Source organism: Procambarus clarkii, chromosome 81 (assembly GCF_040958095.1).
Source record: "Procambarus clarkii isolate CNS0578487 chromosome 81, FALCON_Pclarkii_2.0, whole genome shotgun sequence".
NCBI lineage: Eukaryota > Metazoa > Arthropoda > Malacostraca > Decapoda > Cambaridae > Procambarus > Procambarus clarkii.
In genome coordinates this window covers 17,417,210-17,440,851 of record NC_091230.1, presented here as the reverse complement: position 1 = coordinate 17,440,851, position 23,642 = coordinate 17,417,210, and the positions used below count along the sequence as shown (strand labels likewise).

At 41.9% G+C, this 23,642-nt stretch overlaps 1 protein-coding gene across 4 annotated transcripts; it reads right to left on the bottom strand.

The window, feature by feature from the left end:
• Positions 1 to 21,898, bottom strand: LOC123773140 (galactose-3-O-sulfotransferase 2). Of its 4 annotated transcripts, XR_011225182.1 has the most exons (13): positions 19,161 to 21,898; positions 18,217 to 18,407; positions 15,602 to 15,992; positions 12,588 to 12,780; positions 11,476 to 11,584; positions 10,425 to 10,598; positions 9,434 to 9,532; positions 8,947 to 9,096; positions 7,662 to 7,799; positions 6,659 to 6,901; positions 5,866 to 5,978; positions 5,281 to 5,694; positions 1 to 309 (listed from the first exon to the last, which is right to left on the bottom strand). XR_011225182.1 is itself a non-coding variant. In XM_069315212.1 (12 exons), the coding sequence occupies exons 4-12, from the start codon at positions 12,734 to 12,736 to the stop codon at positions 5,559 to 5,561; spliced, it is 1,311 nt and encodes a 436-aa protein (XP_069171313.1). In that variant the 5' UTR covers positions 12,737 to 12,780; positions 15,602 to 15,992; positions 18,217 to 18,407; positions 19,161 to 21,898; the 3' UTR covers positions 779 to 5,558. The 4 variants fall into 4 exon arrangements, 3 of the variants coding, with proteins under 3 accessions (XP_069171313.1, XP_069171315.1, XP_069171314.1); XM_069315212.1 differs by lacking the exon at positions 1 to 309 and having other exon boundaries at positions 779 to 5,694; XM_069315214.1 differs by lacking the exon at positions 1 to 309 and having other exon boundaries at positions 779 to 5,694; positions 15,766 to 15,992.
• Between the last annotated feature and the right edge of the window lie 1,744 nt (positions 21,899 to 23,642).

Genomic DNA, 23,642 nt, shown 5'->3' with positions numbered 1-23,642 from the left:
ACCTGTAACTATCAAAGGCGGTGACTTCCACGACCTCAGAGACGTTTACCATGCCGCTAGGTCCTCACGTCCGTTTCCTTGGTGAGGGTGGAGCATACTGGAACAGTTGGGTCAGTTGGTCAAACATCCGAAAGCGACGACAACATGTTGACTGAATGGAGGGGAGTAGATGTCTGTTTCTCCACATACTCCGGCCAGCACTCATTACCTCGCCCGGTGGTTCTGATTGGCTAACAGAAATTCCCGCCACCGGACGAGCCATACCGTGCTGACCGTTAACGACCTCCATGGTCGTTAACCTCGTTCCTCCTGTAATAATGAACGTATTACTATTAAATAACCGTGCCTTTATGCGACGAAATAACACGATACGATATTTCGTAACAAGACACAGGCCCTGGAACACGTCTGGCAGCTAGCTGGACACACAAGTCCTTGACGACGTATGGAAGTTATCTGGACAAACACGCCATAGGAGCAGAACAGACAAGCTCTGGAACAAGTCTAAATCGCTGCCTAAGAAAAACGTCTTTTTATGCAGGAAAGTAGATTGAGTTATATCTGAATGGTAGAATAGAACGAATGAATTAGAAATAAGAGAAAGGGGGTCTACTGTAGAAAGAGGATTTGATAGGAAAAATCGTTTCTATGTTAAGCAATGAAGAAAACATAAAAAAAGAGCTGAATCATAAATCATATAACCAAGTAGGTAGAAATTTTATAGGGTTAAAAATAAATACAAATTATTCATCACTAAGGGCCAAATAAAACTGATATATATTAATTCGTATTTGTTTAATATTTACAAAGCACTTCAAAGTGCAGCACACAAAGCAGTGCATGAGACCACAAGAAACATTATCACATATTGTTTGTCCTGCTCTAAACCTTGCCAACCAACTACACTGACATACTGCACCTGTCATTCAACACTTACTGCTCAACCAGCCTCTCAAAATGTTCTGACAACTATCCCCATGAATTATAAAATAAATTATTTTGTTTATATAGACGAGGTTCCCAGCATAGGACGGTTGGTCCCTTTCCTAGATTAGGGTGATGGCAGAACGAGGTCACCAACAAGCAAAGAATATAAAAGAACATAGAGAACTAGGTGGGCCGAGTCCGACCGGGGAGCCGGTCGGCCGAGCGGACAGCACACTGGACTTCTGATCCTGTGGTCCTGGGTTCGATCCCAGGCGCCGGCGAGAAACAACGGGCAGAGTTTCTTTCACCCTACGCCCCTGTTACCTAGCAGTAAAATAGGTACTTGGGTGTTAGTCAGCTGTCACGGGCTGCTTCCTGGGGATGGAGGCCTGGTCGAGGACCGGGCCGCGGGGACACTAAAGCCCCGAAATATATATATAAATATATGTTTATTCAGGAAGGGTACATACATACATACAAGTGATGTTACATTAATGGATCAATATATAGATAGAGCTAGTACATACAATGCCTAAAGCCACTATTACGCAATGCGTTTCGTGCAGGAAAAACATTAATATCTAGAACTTAATACTAATTGAGCATAAAGAATAAAATGTGTTGAGAACAAATACAAATAAAGATAAAAAAAAAGGGGGAACATGACTGAAAAAGCAGCACAAATACAATAGGTTGACAAACAGTGTTGATTAAAAAAAAAATTACAGACATGGGTTGACAATAGAGGGGTAAGGTAGGTTACAGTGAATTTATTAGGTAGTGTTTAGTTTTTATCTTAAACTGGTTGAGAGAGGTACAGTCTTTAACATGGTTGGGAAGATCATTCCAAGATAAATCATCTCAAGATAACTCGCATCATGTTATCTGACTACCTGAAGTGGCTATATGCACGGAGGAATGTATATTCGCCTTGTTTACACTTGTTCATCAACAGATGCCAACACCGTTACCACGTTTTCTGAATTACTCATACAGTATTTATGTCCGGGTTTGCTTATTATGCACCCCATTCCCATCCTGCGAGCGATGGCGGAAAGGTTAAAGAGGCACAGAACGAGTTTAGGAACTGAGCACAAATACTCGTTTAACAAAGCAAGTAACAGTATTATTAACTAGTTACAAATTGTTTTACTATCTACAGCAATACTCTTTTACTTAGTTTAGACAATTTATTATGCACCCAATACCCATCCTGAAACCATAAGTGAAACATTTTAAGAGACAAAAACTTTATGTGACTTTACACATACACATTTATTTATTTATATACAAGAAGGTACATTGAGTTTGTGAGAATACATAGCATGGTATTTACAACCTTGTAAAGCCACTAGTACGCGCAGCGTTTCTGGCAGGCACATCAAGCCATATTCGTTTAGCTAAGCAAATTACATAGTTTGTTAACATAAATAAATCGATAGTCTACACAGTGTATCAAACTAACATCACCGTGACCCCAAGAGTCCGTAATACAAAGAGTAAGAGTGTGTTAAATTAATAGATTATGGGTCCTAAATTCCCTCCCACCCCATGGACTGTGGCAGAAGGGTCACAGTCTCACAAACTCCTTCTCAAACAGGACCAACAAGCTTTAACGGTAAGCAATTATCAAACGAAGACACGATTAACACTTGTAGTGAAACTATTTACATTTGGTTGCTAGGGTCATACCATGCGCCTCTACAAGTATCCCGGGAGCGGCTGTGGTAGCCTACAGTCACTCACTACGCTTTAGTGCTACAGTGGCCCGGAAGGGGGTTAATATACACTCAAGTATACTCAATAATGTACACTCAGTCATATACACTGTGTATAAGACCGTAGAACCCACACGTTCTGTAGCTTCGATTTACAAAAGTTATTAATTTGAAGTGCATTGATCAATATGTAATTTATATCGAAGATGTAATAGGCTTTCTTTACATTCGAGGATATTCGAAGCTTTGCGGTAATTAACTTTTTCAATATGAATCCAAAGACTTAAACCTGCATGATAGAATGGTCTTTAGTGATGTACGGTATCTAAAATGAATATAATATTAACAGGATTACGAAGCACGGGTGTATAAAACTTATCAAAATACAAATACAATGAAGGATATGTTAATGAGTAGTAATCATGGAAACCTTGCCTGAAACTAATGCATGTTTTAATACTTTTTTTGCGAAAGTGAAGGAAAGACCGAATATGTATAAATGTATTAAAAGCCAAATTATCGGATGTAACCGACATCTTTTCTCAAGGTATTTGTATACAATGTTCTCAAAAATGTATACAAGGTGCTTGTATAAAATGTTCTCAAAATGAATACAAGGTACTTGTATACAATGTTCTAAAAAAAAATATGTGAGAACATTGTATACATCACTTTGAGAACGGATGTACGTTACATCCGAAAATTAGTTTTTTAATACATTTTATACATATATTGGGTCTTCACCTTGACTCAAGCACTACGGCATTGTAGTGAGTTTCTCCATATTTGTTCTATTGTATTAATATCAAATATTGCATAATCTCATCGATAATCATACAGCAATACTCAGCAGACCTAATCTTTGACGTCATATCAGTAGAGCGTTGTGAAACAAATGTTTGGGTAAATAGGTGACAGTTAAGACCTTTGATGAAGTTGAAATATGATTATTAATAAAACAAATATTAATGCAAGTAACATATAAAGTAGGAAATAGTAACATGAAACATGTTAACTTACTATTTTGTACATAGTTCAATGGAATTCTTCTTGACTTACAGGCAAAATTATCAGTAATTTTGCTGTAAAATTTTGGCATGCTCTCAAGATCATGCAATAATTCTATATATTTGACAAATCTTGATATCCGTAAGTATTCCATACATTTGTATCAGTTGAAAACAGAAGACATACCTAACAGTAAACTCTTTGTACACTGCGACTGCATTTTCAGTTAGGGGGGCAATAAGTCCAAGTAAATGCGTGTACCGTCACGTCACCTCTGAAAGTCAACTGATATTCTTAAGCTGAATGTTACCATAGACAGTAGTCTCACACAGTGATGCCATCTTCTTTAAAAACAAAATTTAAAAGATTTGAAAAAAGTTTGTACCATTACTTATTTTATTATTGACAATTGCTTACGTTATCATTCAAGTACTATGATAATGAGTAATAATTTACGAAACTGAGAAAAAATTAGATCATTATTATTTACAGATTTATGATTGTATTTAATGAACTGGGAATGCTGCCAGGCTCTCTCCCTCTGCTGGAAGGGGAGGACTCTGTTTATTTCTCCAAATCTCTTACCAAAATTAATTATATTGAGTGGTAATAACACATATTATTGAGGGGACATTCTAGCATCAGAATGCTTTCCACAATATATTTGTTTGATAACTTTATTTACATGGTTTTGGAAAAAGGGGGAGTAAGACAAGTTAAATTATGTATTTTCATCTTACATCTGGCAGTGATATATCATTTTGTTTAGCATGTACTCACCTAGTTGTGCTTGCGGGGGTTGAGCTTCGGCTCTTTGGTCCCGCCTTGTGGTCGAACAAGAAGGCTACTTACTGCAAATGTTGCGTAATGCACGAACACACTTTCATCTCAGACCAAAAAAATACAGGATGCTATATAAAACTGAATTAATTAATACAGCAAATAAATAAATATATTTTAATTTGGAAGGGAAGAATTTGTATCAGGAAAGCAATGCTTACCTTTCTTCTTAGGAATACACACCACTGCGTCATAACAAAAATATATTATATATACATATATGCAACAAGGATAAAAAAAACGCTGATCCAGTAATGAAGAATAATCAGTGAAAAAAAAATGAAAGGTTAACAGCCTAGCGCTTTCAACGCAGAAACAGCTATGCTGAGGAACCAGCTCAGACCTCAAGAGTATAGCTCATATATATGCGTGTTAATATATTATTAGCACACATATATATATGAGCTATACTCATATATATGTGTGCTAATACACATATATTAGCAGTGCTAATAGCAACCTGTGCTTGCCCGGGCCCTCACAATGAACACACTACAGCGTGTAGCGCATGAAGCAAATCAAGAAAGATTAATTGTCACGAAAATCTGTTTTACGGAAATTGCAAAGTTTTAATATCTTCAACTCCAACACATGTGAGCATACGAAACATCTTCCAGTATAATGTAATAATACTGCTATAATTATACACAAAAATACATCATTCATATGGAAGCGCCTCTAGAGAACGTTATCAAAACTTAAATTACCTTAATTTTACCTAAATTTTAAATTGTAATTGATATATATATTGTTAAAAATTTGAACTTTGAGAATTACGATTGCTAACCTGCAGGACACGATATCTGAGGATGGCTTATCTGCAAGACTCTTAATGCCTGAAGACAGCTCCCATGCAGGACATGATGCCTGAAGATATCTTAGTTTCTGGCACCTAATTCGTGATGATAGCTCATCTACATGAAACCTGATACCAGAAAGTAACTCATCTTAATTCAGTCATCCCAGTGATGTCGAAAGACAAAAACCCATTTCCAATGCTATTTTAACAACTTTCAGACATTTTCCTTCTTAATTTCAGTATACTTTTCCGTTACGCTGCTTTCCTTATCTTTGCTTTCTTTCGGTATGGACCAGCATTTTCTTTAGGGTTTTAATTCTCTCGTCCATATTAGCGGTGCCTTCGAAGATACTGGCTCCCAGGGGGATGGCGTCCAGGCCAGGCACGTCAGGCACCCCAAATCTGAAACACGATAACCTGTAAACTAGCCTGAACATGCTGCTAAATCTATATCTGCCTGAATTGATCTATCTATTACCGTGTGTGAGAGAGAAAAAGAATAAGAGTGCAGCATCAACAATGAACAAGTTTAATCACGAAAGGATGATAAGAACCAACAGGCAGGCGACCCACCTTCTGGAGACCTCCATCCTCTGCATTGCCCTCAGGAATTTGATGAAGGAGACCTCTGACCTGGAGTAGTGCTGACACTTGCTGTTTCCTGCTGTAGCGGTGTACCCCTCCACCTGTCAACACAACACTGCCTTTAACCAAGACGGTCGTAAGAGTTAAATGGGACTTGAACCGGGGTCCAAGTTGTCGCACACCCACACGACATTCCTCTTGCACTGGATCTTAGCTCGCTTGTCAAATACTCATTTGGTTCAAGTCTCAGGTACGCAGAGCAGACCTGAATAGTCTCACCAATATAGCATTAATCTCCCTGAGTAACATTGGTTACACAATCTTGTAAGAAGAACCTGAGTTCTTCTGAATTACAATCTTAGAACCTGAGTGGGCGATTCTGGTTAAAATGGGATCATTATTTGTCTTTAACATGTCGATAAACTACACCATTAAATATGGATCCATAGTTATCGAAGGAAACATTCTCGATCTCCTATCACGACACATCTCTCGAGAGATCTTAAAAATCAAAAACATTATCTCAACTAATATTTAAAACTGTCCTCCACTGACCAACAGAGCTGCTACATTTAAACTCTTTCTATTTAAACTGTTGACATGGTATAGTGTATACAGTATAAATTATGCGTGGTATTTATGGGGGATAGTATAGATTGGTATGAGACCATGGCTTCCCACCACCACCACCACCACCTACCATATCAGACCATGGCTTCCCACCACCACCACCATCACCTACCATATCAGACCATGGCTTCCTACCACCACCACCACCTACCATATCAGACCATGGCTTCTCAGCTCCAAACATCATAGCAGCATCTTGCTTCATAAAACCGCAAGTTTTCATTAGCTGCTTTGTCAGTGCATTGAGCCTGGAGACTTCGCGGTCCATCCTCTGCCTCCCGAAGTCCTCCACTAGGTCGTCGAACTTCCTGACGAAGCGCTCATAGAGCAGGTAGTCTGGGGCCAACTTCTGACGGAGGACTTTCTGCGTCTCACTGCTCAGCTTGTTCTTGAACTGTAGATAGAGGAGCGTCATTAAGGGTGGTGCTGGAGTACTGTTATTTTATGATATAAATGCAGCATTCAAATGATTTTCAATGCTAAAAATGATGTTAAAACAGAACACAGCAGTGGACGATGCTAGCAAATACACATACATCATGTATAGTTCGACCATTACAACAAATCTATGAAATTTAACATTAATATATCCAAAGAGAATTATATTAAATGAAGTAACGAAACCTCTAAGCTACCAATTTACTCCTAGAATGGTACCTTAACTTTGGGGCACATAAGGCATAGTTTTGAAGAACCAGAAAGGTAGCCGCGGTCAAAGACCCAGGAAGGTAGCCAAAGTCAAAGACCCAGGAAGGTACCCGAAGTCAAAGACCCAGGAAGGTGGCCGAAGTCAAAGACCCAGGAAGGTAGCCGAAGTCAAAGACCCAGGAAGGTAGCCGAAGTCAAAGACCCAAGAAGGTAGCCGAAGTCAAAGACCCAGGAAGGTAGCCGAAGTCAAAGACCCAGGAAGGTAGCCGAAGTCAAAGACCCAGGAAGGTAGCCGAAGTCAAAGACCCAGGAAGGTAGCCAAAGTCAAAGAACCAGGAAGGTAACCGAAGTCAAAGACCCAGGAAGGTAGCCGAAGTCAAAGACCCAGGAAGGTAGCCGAAGTCAAAGACCCAGGAAGGTAGCCGAAGTCAAAGACCCAGGAAGGTAGCCGAAGTCTAAGACCCAGGAAGGTAGCCGAAGTCAAAGAACCAGGAATGTGAGGTCACTTTGGAGGTCCTGGCGTTGAACCTGAGAGCGATGACGTCTCTGAGGTTCCAGCAGAGGAGGTGACTCAGGAGCACCAGCGACTCTTCCATCCGCTCCGCCACCAACACCAAGTCGAACTCCGCCTCCGCCTTCCTCACCTGCATACAACAACATCTTATAAAAACCTTACTGTATAAATACACGCGCACCGAAACAGGCAATCTAGGTTAAATACAACGTGTTGTGGGTAATTGTTAGGTCACGCCCACAGGTAATTCACACCAACACTCACTAATGCTACCACTCTACATAACCTTCACGCTCTGACACAGTGTCAATAAAGGGTCTACGAAAACATTGATTTCAACTCAGCATCTTATAAGATGCAAATTATTTACTTCCCCTTTAAATTATATTAGTGTAAATAAGTTATAGTTAGATAAAATTTGCACAAAACACACACAGCTAATAAACAAAAAATCTGCATGCACAAATAGAAAATAGTAAATAAATATATACACGGGAAGGGGGGGGAGGAGGTAGAAATAGCCTAAGCTACTCTATTCCTTTGAGATGTATTCCTTTCTTGTCTCAATAAACATACTTGAACTTGAACTTGAACATACACACACACACACCTTTTTCAGTAAGCAAGCACAAACACAATATCAAAGTGCGAGTTTTTATCATCTTTCTGCATAAAATTTCACCCCCTCCTATCATTCTAATAGAGCATAGTTGTAAACTATCTGAATGTATTAGCATTTTCCGGTTATATCACTTACATGAAGGCAGGAACTGACATTCTTAAGAGCTTTTCCAAACGATTTCAGAGCCCCTAGAGTCACCAACATCATTTTTACTCATCTCAGAGCCCCTAGAGTCACCAACATCATTTTGACTCATTTCAGAGCCCCTAGAGTCACCAGCATCATTTTTACTCATCTCAGAGCCCCCAGATTCACTAGCATTTTCATGACTCATCTCAGAGCCACGGGTACCACCAGCATCACAGAGATTCACCTGATACCCACGCTCATCCTCTTGATCTCTCTCCTCACGTTCCTGTTCATTGATTACCATGCTAAACACATCTGGTGGCAATGGCTTGCTGAACTCCCACGCCTATCTTACACTCTCAACGTTCATTTCGACACACACACACACACTCAATAGACTCTATTATAGGCAAGAATGTTAATGCAGAAATCAAAGAGGTATCTCTGAATTAGATGACCGGTAGCTGAAAAGGGCGGTGCCCCAGACACTCAAACACACACACACAGGTATACCTTGCACACTTACCAGCTCACGCACAGCTGTGAGGTTGTTAGCGAGGGTCTCATTCTCTATGCCGAAGTCCCAGACCATCTGGTTGTAGCCCAGGTAGCCGTTGTACCGCGGAGTGTCGGTAGGAACATTCGCAGCGAACTCCTCCACCGGCAGCCCGTAGAACTGAAGGACGGTATGAGTTAGTGACGAGGCAGTTGAGAGAGAGCGAGAGAGCGAGAGAGAGAGAGAGAGAGAGAGAGAGAGAGAGAGAGAGAGAGAGAGAGAGAGAGAGAGAGAGAGAGAGAGAGAGAGAGAGAGAGAGAGAGAGAGAGAGAGAGCGTGAGAGAGAGAGAGAGAGAGAGAGAGAGAGAGAGAGAGAGAGAGAGAGAGAGAGAGAGAGAGAGAAGAGAGAGAGAGAGAGAGAGAGAGAGAGAGAGAGAGAGAGAAAAAGAGAAAGGAGAGAGAGAGAGAGGTGGGGGGGGGGAGGCAGGCAGGCAGACACAGAGACTCATTTACTGACCTTTTCCATCTTGGCATAAGTATATAGTGATTCGAACAGCTCCATGGGCTCCCTGACGATGGAGATGTAGACGGTGTCGTTGGGCATCACACTGGCCACCTGTGGCGGAGGACATGACGTTAGGACACACCCCGACGCGTCAAGTCATGTCTCAACTCACTGCAACGCGCTCTCATCCTCTTCAAAACTGCATGGATTCACAGGTTTAGATCAACACAATATTTTATACACACTTTAGTGCATTCTCTAACATGAGCATGTCCCAAGCACTTGGACTGGACGGTAGAGCGACGGTCTCGCTTCATGCAGGTCAGCGTTCAATCCCCCCGACCATCTAGGTGGTTGGGCATCATTCATTTCCCTCCGTTAGATGCCAAATCCTTTTCCTGATCCCTTCCCAGTGCTTTATAGTCCTAATGGCTTGGCGCTTTTCGCTAATTCCAACAACTTTTCCATTCCAACATAAGTACATGCACTCACACGACGGACCATGAGCATATGTGTCATGATACACACTCATAACTCACGATACGTTCTTGTGCATGACACACAGTATTATATAGACTCGTGCACTGTGACCTTAACTTGCTAGAACACTCTGGTCTTCAAGATATTGCACAAGACATGCAATACAAGAATTAATTCATAGCACAATTGCACACGGACTAATGCAGTATAAGACCAAGACACTCCTTTATGGCATGCTCTCACTCGTTTAAACGTCCACTTTACAATAGGTCACACACACATACACATACACACACACACACACACACACACACACACACACACACACACACACACACACACACACACACACACACACACACACACACACACACACACACACTTTCAAGTGTAGATATGATAGAGCCCAATAGGCTCAGGAACCTGTATACCTGTTGATTGACAGTTGAGAGGCGGGCCGAAAGAGCAAAGCTCAACCCCCGCCAACACAACTAGGTGAATACATTAACACAGTAAGACAAACCTGCTGGTGATCCCACTTCATATGAACGGCCATAATATTGACCCCAAGCTTGCTCCAGGGGGACAACCGCAGCATGTCAGCGTTGAAGGGCCGCAGTCCGCCGCCGAAGTAATTGCCTGCGTCTGGCAGGCCGAAGTGAAGTCCGTGCGCCAGACCATACCGGAAAAGAATATTCTGCAAGGCAAGTGGTAAGCTTCGATGAACGCGTTACACGTGAGCACTCACGGATTCTCTCTCTGCTTCCCTATCTATATATTATTATTTGTTTAAATAAGACCTTGGTTTTTATTAGGATGGCAATGATATTCCAAAATTAATCCTCAAACTATGATATGTTATCCTAAATCAATTCATATGAAGCCTGGCCCCAGAAACTGATCTGTCATGAGCTTATTACTTATTTAGCATACTGTTAGCTTTTATTAGCTAAGAACTTTATTTAATGTTAAGTTACAATCATATTAGGTTTAAAATGAAGCTGGAGATGTGTGCCAGAGCTTTCATATGATCGGTTGACATGATTTCACTTGTTGAAAGAATGTGCTCCAAATGCGAGTCAGTCGAAGAATGAATGATTACTGACAGTGGTGTCCTTGAGAATGGCACGGCCAGTATATTGAGGCTGTTGATGGTCGAGTACCTTGTGTTGCCATCTTCTGCTTGGGCCGGGTGTGGGAATCTTGATAACATAGGCCTTATTATATAGATAACAACACGGCCACTGACCTCTCTCTCTGGTGTTGAATGTTTTCAACCAGAATGGATGACGTCTTCTTACATAGTTCTGTAAGTATCTAGAAGTCAGATGGAGAGGAAGGGGTGAAGGGTGCCACGCCATCCAGGAGAGCAGTGCATGCTGAAGACTGGAGTCAAAAGTTTCACACCCACTGCTGCCAAGACAGTACGAAATGCCCCTTAGTGCAGAAAATTTCTTGTTTGACTTACCTGCTAGGTTCAGCACACGCGACTGGCTGGCAACTCTCTCTCATTCTCTTGTCTATCCCTCTCTTTTTGTCAATTTCTCTATCTCTCACTATTCATGATGACCCACCTGGATAGTAGATGAGGCACACTTATGGCTCTTGAGAAAGGCAACGTTGGTCCGCGGGCTGCAGCTCCCGGCCTCCCTCTCCTGGACCCAGGCCGGCGTCGACGACACCCTGTAGGAAGCAGCATCTCACTACACTATAGTAAGGAAGATATGGTTGGGGTTAAATAATAACCAAACACCTTCAGGCAGGGGAAAGAGTGTGTCAGGCAACAGAACAACACCAAGAGTGATGCAAGAGGGAATAGAAGGTGACAGAGGAGCCACACTGGAGCCACACCCACTATAAGAGGCGAGATGTAACACACAACAGTCTTACGGGCTATTCATGCCCGTGCCACCTCTTGGGTGGCTTAATCTTCATCAATCAATCAACACAACAGTGGTGTGGGAGGGAGGAATATACCAGTGGCGGCGAGGAAGCTTGGCAGGGTTAATCAGAGCAACAGCCACGGTAGAGATGAAGACACCATATCCAGGATGGCTCAAATGTTTCTTTACATTTCAAGGTAATACGGTACCTACCTACCTACCTCAAGGTAGGTAGGTAGGTACCGTATTATTATTTTATTAACACAATCATAAGTAAAAACTAAAATGGAAAACAATATTAACAAAGAAATAAAAATGCATTTTAATTATAAAATCTGAATGTATGTATTTTTATTAATCTTATGTGTTTTGTTATTTTAATTTTACATATGATTAAAATAATGTTACGGTAAAGAGACATTTGGGCCACATATTTATAGATGTCTGGCTTCGCAGAGAAGAATGTACTTATTTGATTATAAGCTGTTTAGTGCTAATAGTGAGGAAAGGTGAGTGTGAAATAATTAAGCTGTCTACTACAGTGTTTTCAAGTATTCTGCGTGAAAGAGAGGCAGTGCAAATCAGAGGAAGTTCCATAGTGAAGGAGTAGAGACAACTACAGTGAGGGAGTGGAGACAGCTACAGTGAAGGAGTAGAGACAACTACAGTGAAGGAGTGGAGACAGCTACAGTGAAGGAGTAGAGACAACTACAGTGAAGGAGTGGAGACAGCTACAGTGAAGGAGTGGAGACAACCACAGTGAAGGAGTGGAGACAACTACAGTGGGAGGGAAGAGTATCTACCTCCTGAGAGTGACCAGGCTGGAGGTGATGTGGAGAGAGAATAACAGCATCACAGCCAAGAGAGCACCACACAGCATCTTCTGGCGGAGTAGCCGCAAGCAGGAAGCCTTCAAGTGCAGGTGGAGCTCCTGAATCATACGCAGCACCATCCTGCAGGAGAGGGAATGATGTCCCTGACGTCCCTTGATTGTGTCTGGAGAGAGAGACAAGACGGTTCAAGCAACCTTTCCAAGCACATATACGTAGACAATATGGCACGCAAGTCATTTTTACAATGATATAGGCAATGTGTTAACGTTTACAGAGTACACACAAATATGGCACTGTGCCAAAAGGTATATGGTGTGTGCCTGACCAGGTACGCTGGTTGGCTCCAACCGACGTGACACCACATTCAGTCAGCAAGATAATGTAACAGCTGTGCAAATCCTCACACCTGAGATCCTTAGTTCCTAGAGTAACTGTCACTGAAACATTATTAGTGTTAAGGCGATGAGTCACAATAACGTGGCTGAAGTATGTACTTCTTTCCACCTCAGCTCTCTCTTGCCTATTTATTGCCTGTCTCTACCTCCTCCTCACAATCGACTTGAGAATGGTCCAGGACGGACCGAAACGTCGTCGTCCCTTCAACTTCTAGTGTGTGGTCTGGTCAACATTATTAGTGTGAGTGTGGTGGGGAAGGGCAGGGGAATAAATACTCACCCCCAAATATACCAAATTAATGATATATTATATAACTGCCTTTCAAAAAATCTTGGGGGTAAAGACTCAACCACTCATTTAAAAATATTGCCAAAAGTACCGGGCTGAGTTGGAGAGTAGAAATAGCCTAAGCTACTCTATCCTCTTGAGATGTATTTTATAGTCTCAATAAACGTACTTGAATTTGAACGGGGGTTAATTATAAGTTAAGGTGTGCTACCCCTCAACCCCTCATCCTAATCCCTTTGTCTGATTTACACTTGATCAGCCCAAAGAGAAGTGTAACGATTTTTGTAAATTGTTATAAATAAAGCAATCTAATATACGTTTGCAGGGGTCCGTTACTACTGGCCTGGCCGCGGCACCCCCACAGTGGGTGTGGTGGGTGTGTCTGTGGGGTCGACCGCTGGATGTAATAGACTTGAGTCGAGGACTGGTTGGCATTTCGAGTATTCCAGTAGAAAAAAAGTGATTTTTTTTTTTAGGTAAACAACTACATTTGTACGTTCGACTAATAGTTGTCATAAATACTACAATTTTTGGAGGATGGGTCGCATACTTATTAAAATCGTAGGCACTCCTACTATAATCTTTGCTTACATTTACCAAAAAATTATTTTAAAATTTGTAATGTGAAAGAAAACTGCGTAATCGTTTTTCTCTCTAAATGTTCAGTTTACACAAAATCCAAGTCTTCTTGGGTCTCAGAAAACTTGTTTGCAAACGGTAGAACTGCCTTCAGTAACATGGTGATGTCACACTTTGTTACGCTTGACTACGTAACAAAGCAGTTCAGTTTGGCTTTGACCAACGACCTTAGCGCGGTCTCACATTAACAGTTAGGCTATTGTCGCCAATATTACTTACGGAACGGCATGTAACGCATCTCTAGCTTACTCACCGCATCTTTAACTAACTCATCGCATCTTTAACTAACTCATCGCATCTCTAGCTTATTCACCGCATCTCTAGCTTACTCACCGCATCTCTAGCTTACTCACTACATCTCTAGCTTACTCACTACATCTCTAGCTTACTCACTACATCTCTAGCTTACTCACTTCATCTCTAGCTTACTCACTTCATCTCTAGCTTACTCACTACATCTCTAGCTTACTCACTTCATCTCTAGCTTACTCACCACATCTCTAGCTTACTCACCACATCTCTAGCTTACTCACCTCATCTCCAGTTTACTCACCGCATCTCTAGCTTACTCACCTCATCTCCAGTTTACTCACCGCATGGCTAGCCTACTCACTGCATCTCTAGCTAACTCACTATAGTCTCACGTCTTAACCCTCATTACTAATGGTACTGTCTGGCATAATCTAACCAATCATGTCCATATAACTCCTTCCTATCAAGCTTGTGTAAGTACACCAAACTTAAGAAAAGCCTATTGTATTCTAACCAATTGTTGCCGCCAACACCGACTAGTTTATTGTGCACCTCATACTTATACTGTGAGTGGTAGTTTATTGTGCACCCTATACTCATACTGTGAGCGGTAGTTTATTGTGCACTCTGTACTCATAATGTGAGTGGTAGTTTATTGTGCACTCTGTACTCATAATGTGAGTGGTAGTTTATTGTGCACTCTGTACTCATAATGTGAGTGGTAGTTTATTGTGCACTCTGTACTCATAATGTGAGTGGTAGTTTCTGTGCACTTCATACTCATACTGTGAGTGGTGGTTTATTATGCAACACATACTGTGAGCAGTAGATTATCGTGCACCCTATACTCATACTGTGAGTAGCAGTTTATTGTGACCCCCCCCCCCCATATTTATCATGTGAGCGACAGCTCAAAGGGATTACAAGGGTCACAAAAGGTCTCAAATCTATCGTCACCTAACATATCGTAGCCTAACCTATCATTGCTAAACCAATCATGGCTTAACCTGTCACCTAACCTATCGTAGCCTAACCTATCATTGCCAAACCAATCATGGCATAATCTATCGTCACCTAACCTATCGTAGCCTAACCTATCATTGCCAAACCAATCATGGCTTAACCTGTCACCTAACCAATCGTAGCCTAACCTATCATTGCCAAACCAATCATGGCTTAATCTATCGTCACCTAACCTATCGTAGCCTAATCTATCGTAGCCTAACTTAGCATAACCTAACCTATCGTCACCTAACCTATCGTAGCCTAATCTATCGTAGCCTAACTTAGCATAACCTAACCTATCGTCACCTAAACATTCTACAAGATACAATAATATCTACATATATTCTCATTTAAATATAACTGAAGCAAAAAGTTTTCTTGGTGAATAACAATAGATATATTACCTTAGGTTAGGTAGTTAGGATAACATAAAGTACAGGAAGAAGCAGGAGTGTCGTGGTGATACTAGAAGAGTGACTGAAGCAAGAGAGGTAGTGGGAGTTGTCCTGAAGCAGCGGGTGGAGGAGCCGGGTTAGAGATGCCTGCCCCAGGGCCAAGAGCAACTCACTTTCACTGTTCCAGGAGTGGCTGTGATGTTAGGGGGCTCCCTGGTGATGCTGCCTGTTGCTGCTTGACACTCGGAGAACACAGATCTTACTGGACAGGCTTTTATATTAAGGTTTATTGCACTAGGGATTCAAACACTGGCTCCCAGAACATCGAAGAGATCTTCAGGACACTTAATAACCCAAGCGGTGTCCTGGTGCGAGATTCCAATTATATTATAGGTCTTCCCTGGATAAGTAGACTCGAGTTACTGTTAATACACTCGAATGATATTTCTGCACTTATATACACTAATTCCACCCGGAAACACTAGGTGGTATGCAGTATGAGAACTGTAAGATTAACACTACTAAAAGATGAGAGAGGCTATAAGGTTCACTGCACGCCAGACAGCGTGCGCAGCGAATGTGAAAGTTACCACCCTCAACATTCCCACGTGTGCTTGCCTCGGCCAACGTATCGTACACTTCAGTAATTGCGAAGACATAGTAAACATAATTTATTTTCAATCTTTCTACGTCATCTAAAATGGAACTGTATAATTTCCACAGGTGGGGGGGGCCAGGAGGATAACAGATCACATTGGGTGGCAGAGTGTTATGAAGAGACATGTGCTCTCAGACCTCCCAAGAACATTACTTCACCAGCGGGGAGAAGAGTCGTGCCCAGACGTGACCTCCCATCGCCAACACCAATGTAGCAATGATTGTTTATCGTAAGATTAAGCAGCGACAGGCTTAGAGCAGTCTGTCAGCTGTGAGGTGTTGTTAGCCCATGACAGACAACGGGGAAATGTTAAAAATGGAAAAAGTTCACCAAAAAATAAGTCGCTGAAAAGCCTATCCCCCCCTGAAGCCAAAATACAAAGTCAGTGCCTCAGTTTTAAGTACAGCTCAGGAATAATGGGGTGCTTTTTCCAAGCCGTGGAGGCTATTAGAGATGCTAGACGTCAAGTATGTTCATATAAGACTGTCAAGTGCAAATTTCTACCAAACTGTAAGACTCATGTTATTTGTTCTGTCTGCAACTTATTTTTTTCCCCACAAACGTGGTCATTTATCTACAAAGCTAATCGACATACATTTTCTTCTGTCCTCGCGGAACAGTTAAAAATTTGTTATACTGCATATAGTTGATGCACGGGCGCCTGACAGCTGAGTGGACAGCGTTTCGGGTTCGTAGTCCTGAAGTTCCGGGTTCAATCCCCGGTGGAGGCGGAGACAAATGGGCAAAATGTTTCTTTCACCCTGTTGCCCCTGTTACATAGCAGTAAATAGGTACCTGGGAGTTAGACAGCTGCTACGGGCTGCTTCCTGGGGGGGAGGTGTTATGGGGGGGGGGTGTAACAAAAAAGGAGGCCTAGTCGAGGACCGGGCCGCGCGGACGCTAAGCCCCGAAATCATCTCAAGATATGTAATTTCTGTGGTATATGTGACTAGATCAGTTGTGGAAGACTTTAAGGTGTGATATGCTGTCCCACTGTACACGTATTATCAATCTGGTGGGAATTTTTATTCGTGAACATTTTACAATAACTGTCAGATTTGTGAGACAGTCAGGTGTCTGCTTCCGTCAAACTGAACAACTGTCAGTTATGGGTCCCCGTGGTGTAGTGGTAAAGCACTCGTCCAGCGCTTTGGTCTGTGTTTTTTATCCTGGCTGGGGAGGATTGACTGGGCGCCAATCCTTAACCGTAGCCTATGTTCACCCAGCAGTGAATGGGTAACTGATTGTTAAACAATTTGGCGGGTCGTAATTCGAGGGGAAAAAATAGAATTAAGGACCTGCCCGAAACGCTATGTGTGCTAGTGACTTTACAAGAATGAAAGAACATTATAAATAAAAAATATAAAAAAAGGAGATGCTGCCCGGATAATGGTGACTTGTTAACTGGTTTTGTTAACGTGGTTATATATATATATATATATATATATATATATATATATATATATATATATATATATATATATATATATATATATATATATATATATATATATGCGCAATTCACGATCACAAAACACTGATCATTTTATGCGGAAAATCCACAGAGAAATATGAAAGGAAGTGAACGTTTCGGCCTGTTAAAGCCGTTGTCAACACCAGACTGACTAGAGGAGATAGAGAGGATACAAGCCGACACCTGGAACCTGACCAACCCATCCCTAGGGAAAGGATTAACCAGAAACAAGTACAGCTTAGTTTAGAAAGGTCAAAAAGGATTAAGTGGTCAGAGAATAAGGATGAAAGATTAAAGAAAAGCCTCATGAACACACAATATGTGAATATAAAATTGTAATGAGACATTGTAAGCCTCTCTATCAGAGTTTTTTCTTATTTTAATATTGCAATATTAATATTTAATATTGCACAACAGTATAAGAAAAAACTTGTTAGTTGGCTCTTCAGAGGTTGCATGGCATTTCACTTTTCTTTTTAACAACAACCTTACCCTACAGAGTTCTTCATCGACTTGCTTCCATCCTGAGCTGTGGCTGAGAGCCCGGTCCATGTAAGCGTTGACAACACTCCTCTTGTACCTGTCTGGGCAGTCACTATTGGCATTGAGGCACATTCCTATGTTTGTTTCCTTAGTGTAGACTGCAGTGTGGAAGCCTCCGCTCCTTTCCATGACTGTTATATCTAGAAAGGGAAAGAGTTTTGTAATTTCTTTTCACTTGAGAATGAACCATGGAGGTTCGAAACTGTGTGCAAATTGTATAAATAAGTGTAATACATTCAATAGTAATTCACTTTTTTCTTCACCTTGAAATAACGAAAATGAATTTTGGAGAACTCCTCTTTCAGCTAAGCCCTGATGCTAGGAAAATAGTTAAAGGGATAGAAGCCCTAAATCAGAAGATAGTAAATACAGAATATGCGGTCATATTCAATGAGATATGTATATATATATATATATATATATATATATATATATATATATATATATATATATATATATATATATATATATATATATATATATATATATATACATACACACACACGTGTGTGTATGTATGTAGGGTGTTAGGAAAAGAAATATGTGAGGGTACGTGGAAGACCCACAAGGCTCTCCCGGATGGTACATATCGTCTTCTTCGAGGCAGAGGATCCTTACAAAAACAACTAGTGTAGGTATCCCTTATATAATTATGTATCATGTACCCATATGTATCATGTGTGAGCTGATACCTTATGGTGCCCTATGTATCATACATGTTCCCCTATGTATCAGGTGTCAATATGTATAATCTGTCACTGCATCAGCCTGTGTCACGTGGGGTTTGTAAGTATAACGTGTCAGTATGTATAATATGCCACTATTATCACATTTTTCAACACCTAATATGTGTTGCAATATGAAAATTATCAGTGTCACGTCTATTGTATCACCTGTTAACACCTGTCACTTGTTTCAGAATGTGTTGCGTTCCTAAGTGGCGGTGTAGGTGCGTTGGTGTGTGACGTGGTGTAGGTGAGGTGGGTTGATGGGTGACGTGGTTCAGGTAGGGATGGGTTGGTGGGTGACGTGGTGGAGGTGGTGGTAGACGGCGCAGATGGACAGCGGTCTCTCACCGAGTTGCGCCACACTTGGAAATGGATGGTAGGATTTCGACACAGTACCGTCGGCAGCCATACTCACGAGTCTGAAAAGAGGCAGCAATGGTGCAACCCTTCCACCACCCAGGCCACTGCTCTTCCATCCCTGGCCCTGTGATCTTTGGTGTTTACTATATACATAAACTATTTAAGACACTCTGGAGCGCAACATTAGCAAATTGCTGATGCTGCAAAAATAAACTGGGAACTAAATCGAGACGACTCAAAATTGCCAATAGACTACTTTTGACTTTTAAAATAAACGAGATTGGCATATGAAGTTTAATAATAATAATAATTCATTGTGTAGGGGGTTATCTTGAGATGATTTCGGAGCTTAGTGTCCCCGTGGCCCGGTCCTCAACCAGGCCTCCACCCCAAAGAAGCAGCCCGTGACAGCTGACTAACTCCCTGGTACCTATTTACTGCTAGGTAACAGGAACATCAGGGTGAAAGAAACTCTCCCCATTGTTTCGCGCCGGCGCCCGGGATCGAACCCGGGACCACAAGATCACGCGTCCAGAACACAGGGGGGACAGGCAGCCAGTGTGTGTGTTTATACACGTTAGGCTTATATCAAGGTCTCCCCAAGGTCGAATTGCTGACACCCCCCCCCCTCCCTCCCAGGATGTAATCCCACAAACTGACTAATTCCTGGGTGCCTACTTACTGCTAGATGAACAGACGCATTAGGTAATATGAAATGCGCCCAACCATTTCTGCCCCGTCCAGGATTCGATCTCTGAATTCTCGATTATGTCGACAATCCGGAGGAAAGGTCCCAGATACTTCTCAATTTCTCAAGAGTCTGTATCCATTCTAAAGTAGTGACCAACCCTGCACAGCCTAGTCCAAGTTAGACCTTCCTCACCAGAGGAAGACCTCTCTCTTCCTAACTGATGATATTCGTGCTCTTCAAGTATGTTTATTGAGACAATAAAATACATCCCAGAGGGATAGAGTAGCTTAGGCTATTTCTACCCCCCCCCATATCGTGCTCTTCTTGCTGCATCATATTATATATCCCAGTCTCCTATTTATTTTATTTCGTGTATTAATTTATTGTTGTGTTGACCTGTCTTCAGGGAGGAGATCCCATCAAGGGAATGGATTGGGAATGACTACATAATTTGTTATATTACCTCTAGCCATGATTATTTAGGTTAAGGTTGGGTTTCATTACGTTAGGTTACGTTGAGAAAACGAATAACCTTCGTTATACCCACGTTAACGAGAGCGCTGGGTTTACCCGCCTGGAATAAAACCAACCAATCCATTATACTACAATTAAGTTTAATATCCCCGCCATACAGCAGCAGATATGGTGTACAAGGTGGCAACGGAACTATATACCGTATGCGCCCTTGCCAAGCGGGTCCCAGGAATGAAAACCAAAATGAGTCAACATCGCAAATATGGACAAAGTCAGCCGGCAAAACTAAACGGCCTTGCCTGGCCACCCACACCAGGGAAGGCCCCTGGCCACCCTCACCAGGGAAGGCCCCTGTCCACCCTCACCAGGGAAGGCCCCTGGCCACCCTCACCAGGGAAGGCCCCTGGCCACCCTCACCAGGGAAGGCCCCTGGCCACCCTCACCAGGGAAGGCCCCTGGCCACCCTCACCAGGGAAGGCCCCTGGCCACCCTCACCAGGGAAGGCCCCTGGCCACCCTCACCAGGGAAGGCCCCTGGCCACCCTCACCAGGGAAGGCCCCTGGCCACCCTCACCAGGGAAGGCCCCTGGCCACCCTCACCAGGGAAGGCCCCTGGCCACCCTCACCAGGGAAGGCCCTGGCCACCCTCTGGGTAGCTATCCCTAACGAGAAGAACCAAATGCCCTCTACGTCGACACCCCAAGATCCAACCGGAATACAATACCCCCCCTCTTCCCCCAAAAAAATATTCCATGTAATTCCAAGAGATATTTGAGTGAGACAAATAGCACTAAATAAAGTTGCCTTATGGCAAAAAACGCAGCCCTATGGACAAGAAATGCAAGATGTTCTCCAGAGGCCCCAGGTGGAGCAGAAGCCAGCTTTCCACACATGTCGAACTTGAAGCAGGTACCAGCTGACGATGTGATGACATGCACAAGCTGTGGGTATATACGCCACGTACTGGTGTGTCATTTAGACTCGGAACCTACACTAAAGAATGAGTACCGAAAACTGTTATTGGGTTTCCACATCTTATTGTTATTCCCAGTTAGCGATCGTACTTTGTTTATTTTGTCCACTCGTGTTTGTTATGTATTATGGCGTCTATGAATCTCAGGCACAAGGAGTAATGTGTGTTAAGTCAGCGCACGCTCCCATCGACCAACTCTAGCACGCAAACGCGCTCGGCGACACAACACTAACAGCGACAATATTCCTACCACATATCTCTGCTTTCATTTACATCGGGGAAAACTTAATTGGATTACTTCTATTTTCTTTGCCAGATATACTTTTATATTGAAAAAGGTTAATATGAAGTTGGTACTCTGTGAATCAGATGAAACCTATTTTCACACAGAATTATAAAAGAATAAAAATACTCCCAACTTTTATCCTTCAAATAAAAAAATATAAAAGTGCTTCACTATGGTGACAGAAACTCATATTGCCATTTCTATTAAGGTACATATAGCCGTTAAAACTAAAAACAAACGTCCACGATTGCTTGTTTAATAAATTACCTGATAACCTTAAACACGAATAAGTTCTTTGCATGATTCTTACTCAAAATACACATCACTAGCAGCTATATGTAGTGGCCACAGTTTTTATTTTTATTTTAGAAAAATGAAGGACGACACATATATATTTCGGAGCACCAGTCATTGATATAAATATATAATACTAACAAAATTATGATAAAGGTGGTATGTAACAAGAATAAAATTGAGTAGCTGGAAACTGAAGAATGCGAATGCTGCAATAGGCTATATTAACACTGAGATTGAGAATGACCTACTGAGCCTGGAAGTTCAGGCCTTACAAGATGGGTCGTGTTGCATTGGAATGTTGCAAGGCTTTAACTCACTATTGCAAGGGAGATGAGGTCATAGTGCAATGGACCTAGAAAGAGCGAATTAAATAGACTGGTTTCCTGTATTAATATGTCAAAGTTGGAGTTTTCTGAAGGTTTTCTTCGTTCATTATCATTTTCCATCCCCGTTTAGACTTATGATTTCGTTATAAATTAATTAATTTTGTGGAGGGACAGTTAGGCTGTGTATGTATATATGTTAGGCTTATATCGTCGTGGTCACCCCCCTCCCCTCCCAAAAAGTAAAACTTTTTTTTTTTGCATGGATATTCCTGCGCGGGCCTTGAGCCTCTGGCTGGCCCACTAAGTGTTGCTTGTTTCTGTTTTACTTGGGCGGAGTATCAGTATTTATGACTCATATGGTCGCTTCAGTAAGATTTTGTCCCATGTGTTTAACAACTTCTTCTGCTCTGTTGAATCTAAGTTGAAATCTTAATGGGTTTGTAACTGTGCACTGTGTTAGATAATGTTCCAGTGGTCTATTGTGGCTGTAACTGTGCACTGTGTTAGATAATGTTCCAGTGGTCTGTCGGGCATTTCTCCACAATGCTGACATTTCCTCTCATCTTCCAGAATCTGTAAGCCTATTTCCCATGCACATGGGTATTCAAGCCTGATGCGATGTAAGTGTACTTCTGTTGTTCTACTGCTTCCTTTCATTAAAATAAGTGGTTAACTATAGCCCCTTCCCAGGATACAACCCCACAAGTTGACTAACTCCTGGATACCTATTTAGTGCTAGGTGAACAGATGCATTAAGTGATAGCATGATGCCTTGGTTCCGCCTCTCAACTGGTGTACAGAGGTTCCTGTACACCAGTAGAGGAACTGGTGTATTTGGGCTCTATCATATCTACACTTGAAACTGTGTATGGAGCCTGCTTCCATCAGATAACTTCGTAGTGCATTTCATTTATTAACTAGCCTGACATTGAAAAAGTTCTTTCTAATGACTGTGGCTCATTTGAAAATTTAAGTTTCCATCTGTGTTCCCTTATTCCTGTTCCGCCCATGCTAAATAGTTTTTTCTTGTCCACCATGTCAATTCATCTGATAATTTTGTAGGTGGTGATCATGTCCCCCCGAGATGAGGACGCCTCCCCTCTCATGAAGTGGGCGACGAGGAAGACGTGAAAAACCCGAAACGCTTTGCGTAATAGTGGCTTTAGGCATTGTATGTACTAGCTCTATCTATGAATCCATCAACTTTTGTATTTCACCTTGTATGTATGTACTTTACCTGA

What these genes read in the sequence shown, in the direction of transcription:
- LOC123773140 (XM_069315212.1), bottom strand. Translation starts at nt 12,736, where the DNA reads ATGGTGCTGCGTATGATTCAGGAGCTCCACCTGCACTTGAAGGCTTCC. An exon ending in AGCCTGGTCACTCTCAGGAG is followed by an intron (nt 11,585 to 12,587) that starts GTAGATACTCTT and finishes TGCTTCCTACAG; the next exon opens with GGTGTCGTCGACGCCGGCCT. An exon ending in AGAAGCCATGGTCTGATATG is followed by an intron (nt 5,979 to 6,658) that starts GTAGGTGGTGGT and finishes TTGTGTTGACAG; the next exon opens with GTGGAGGGGTACACCGCTAC.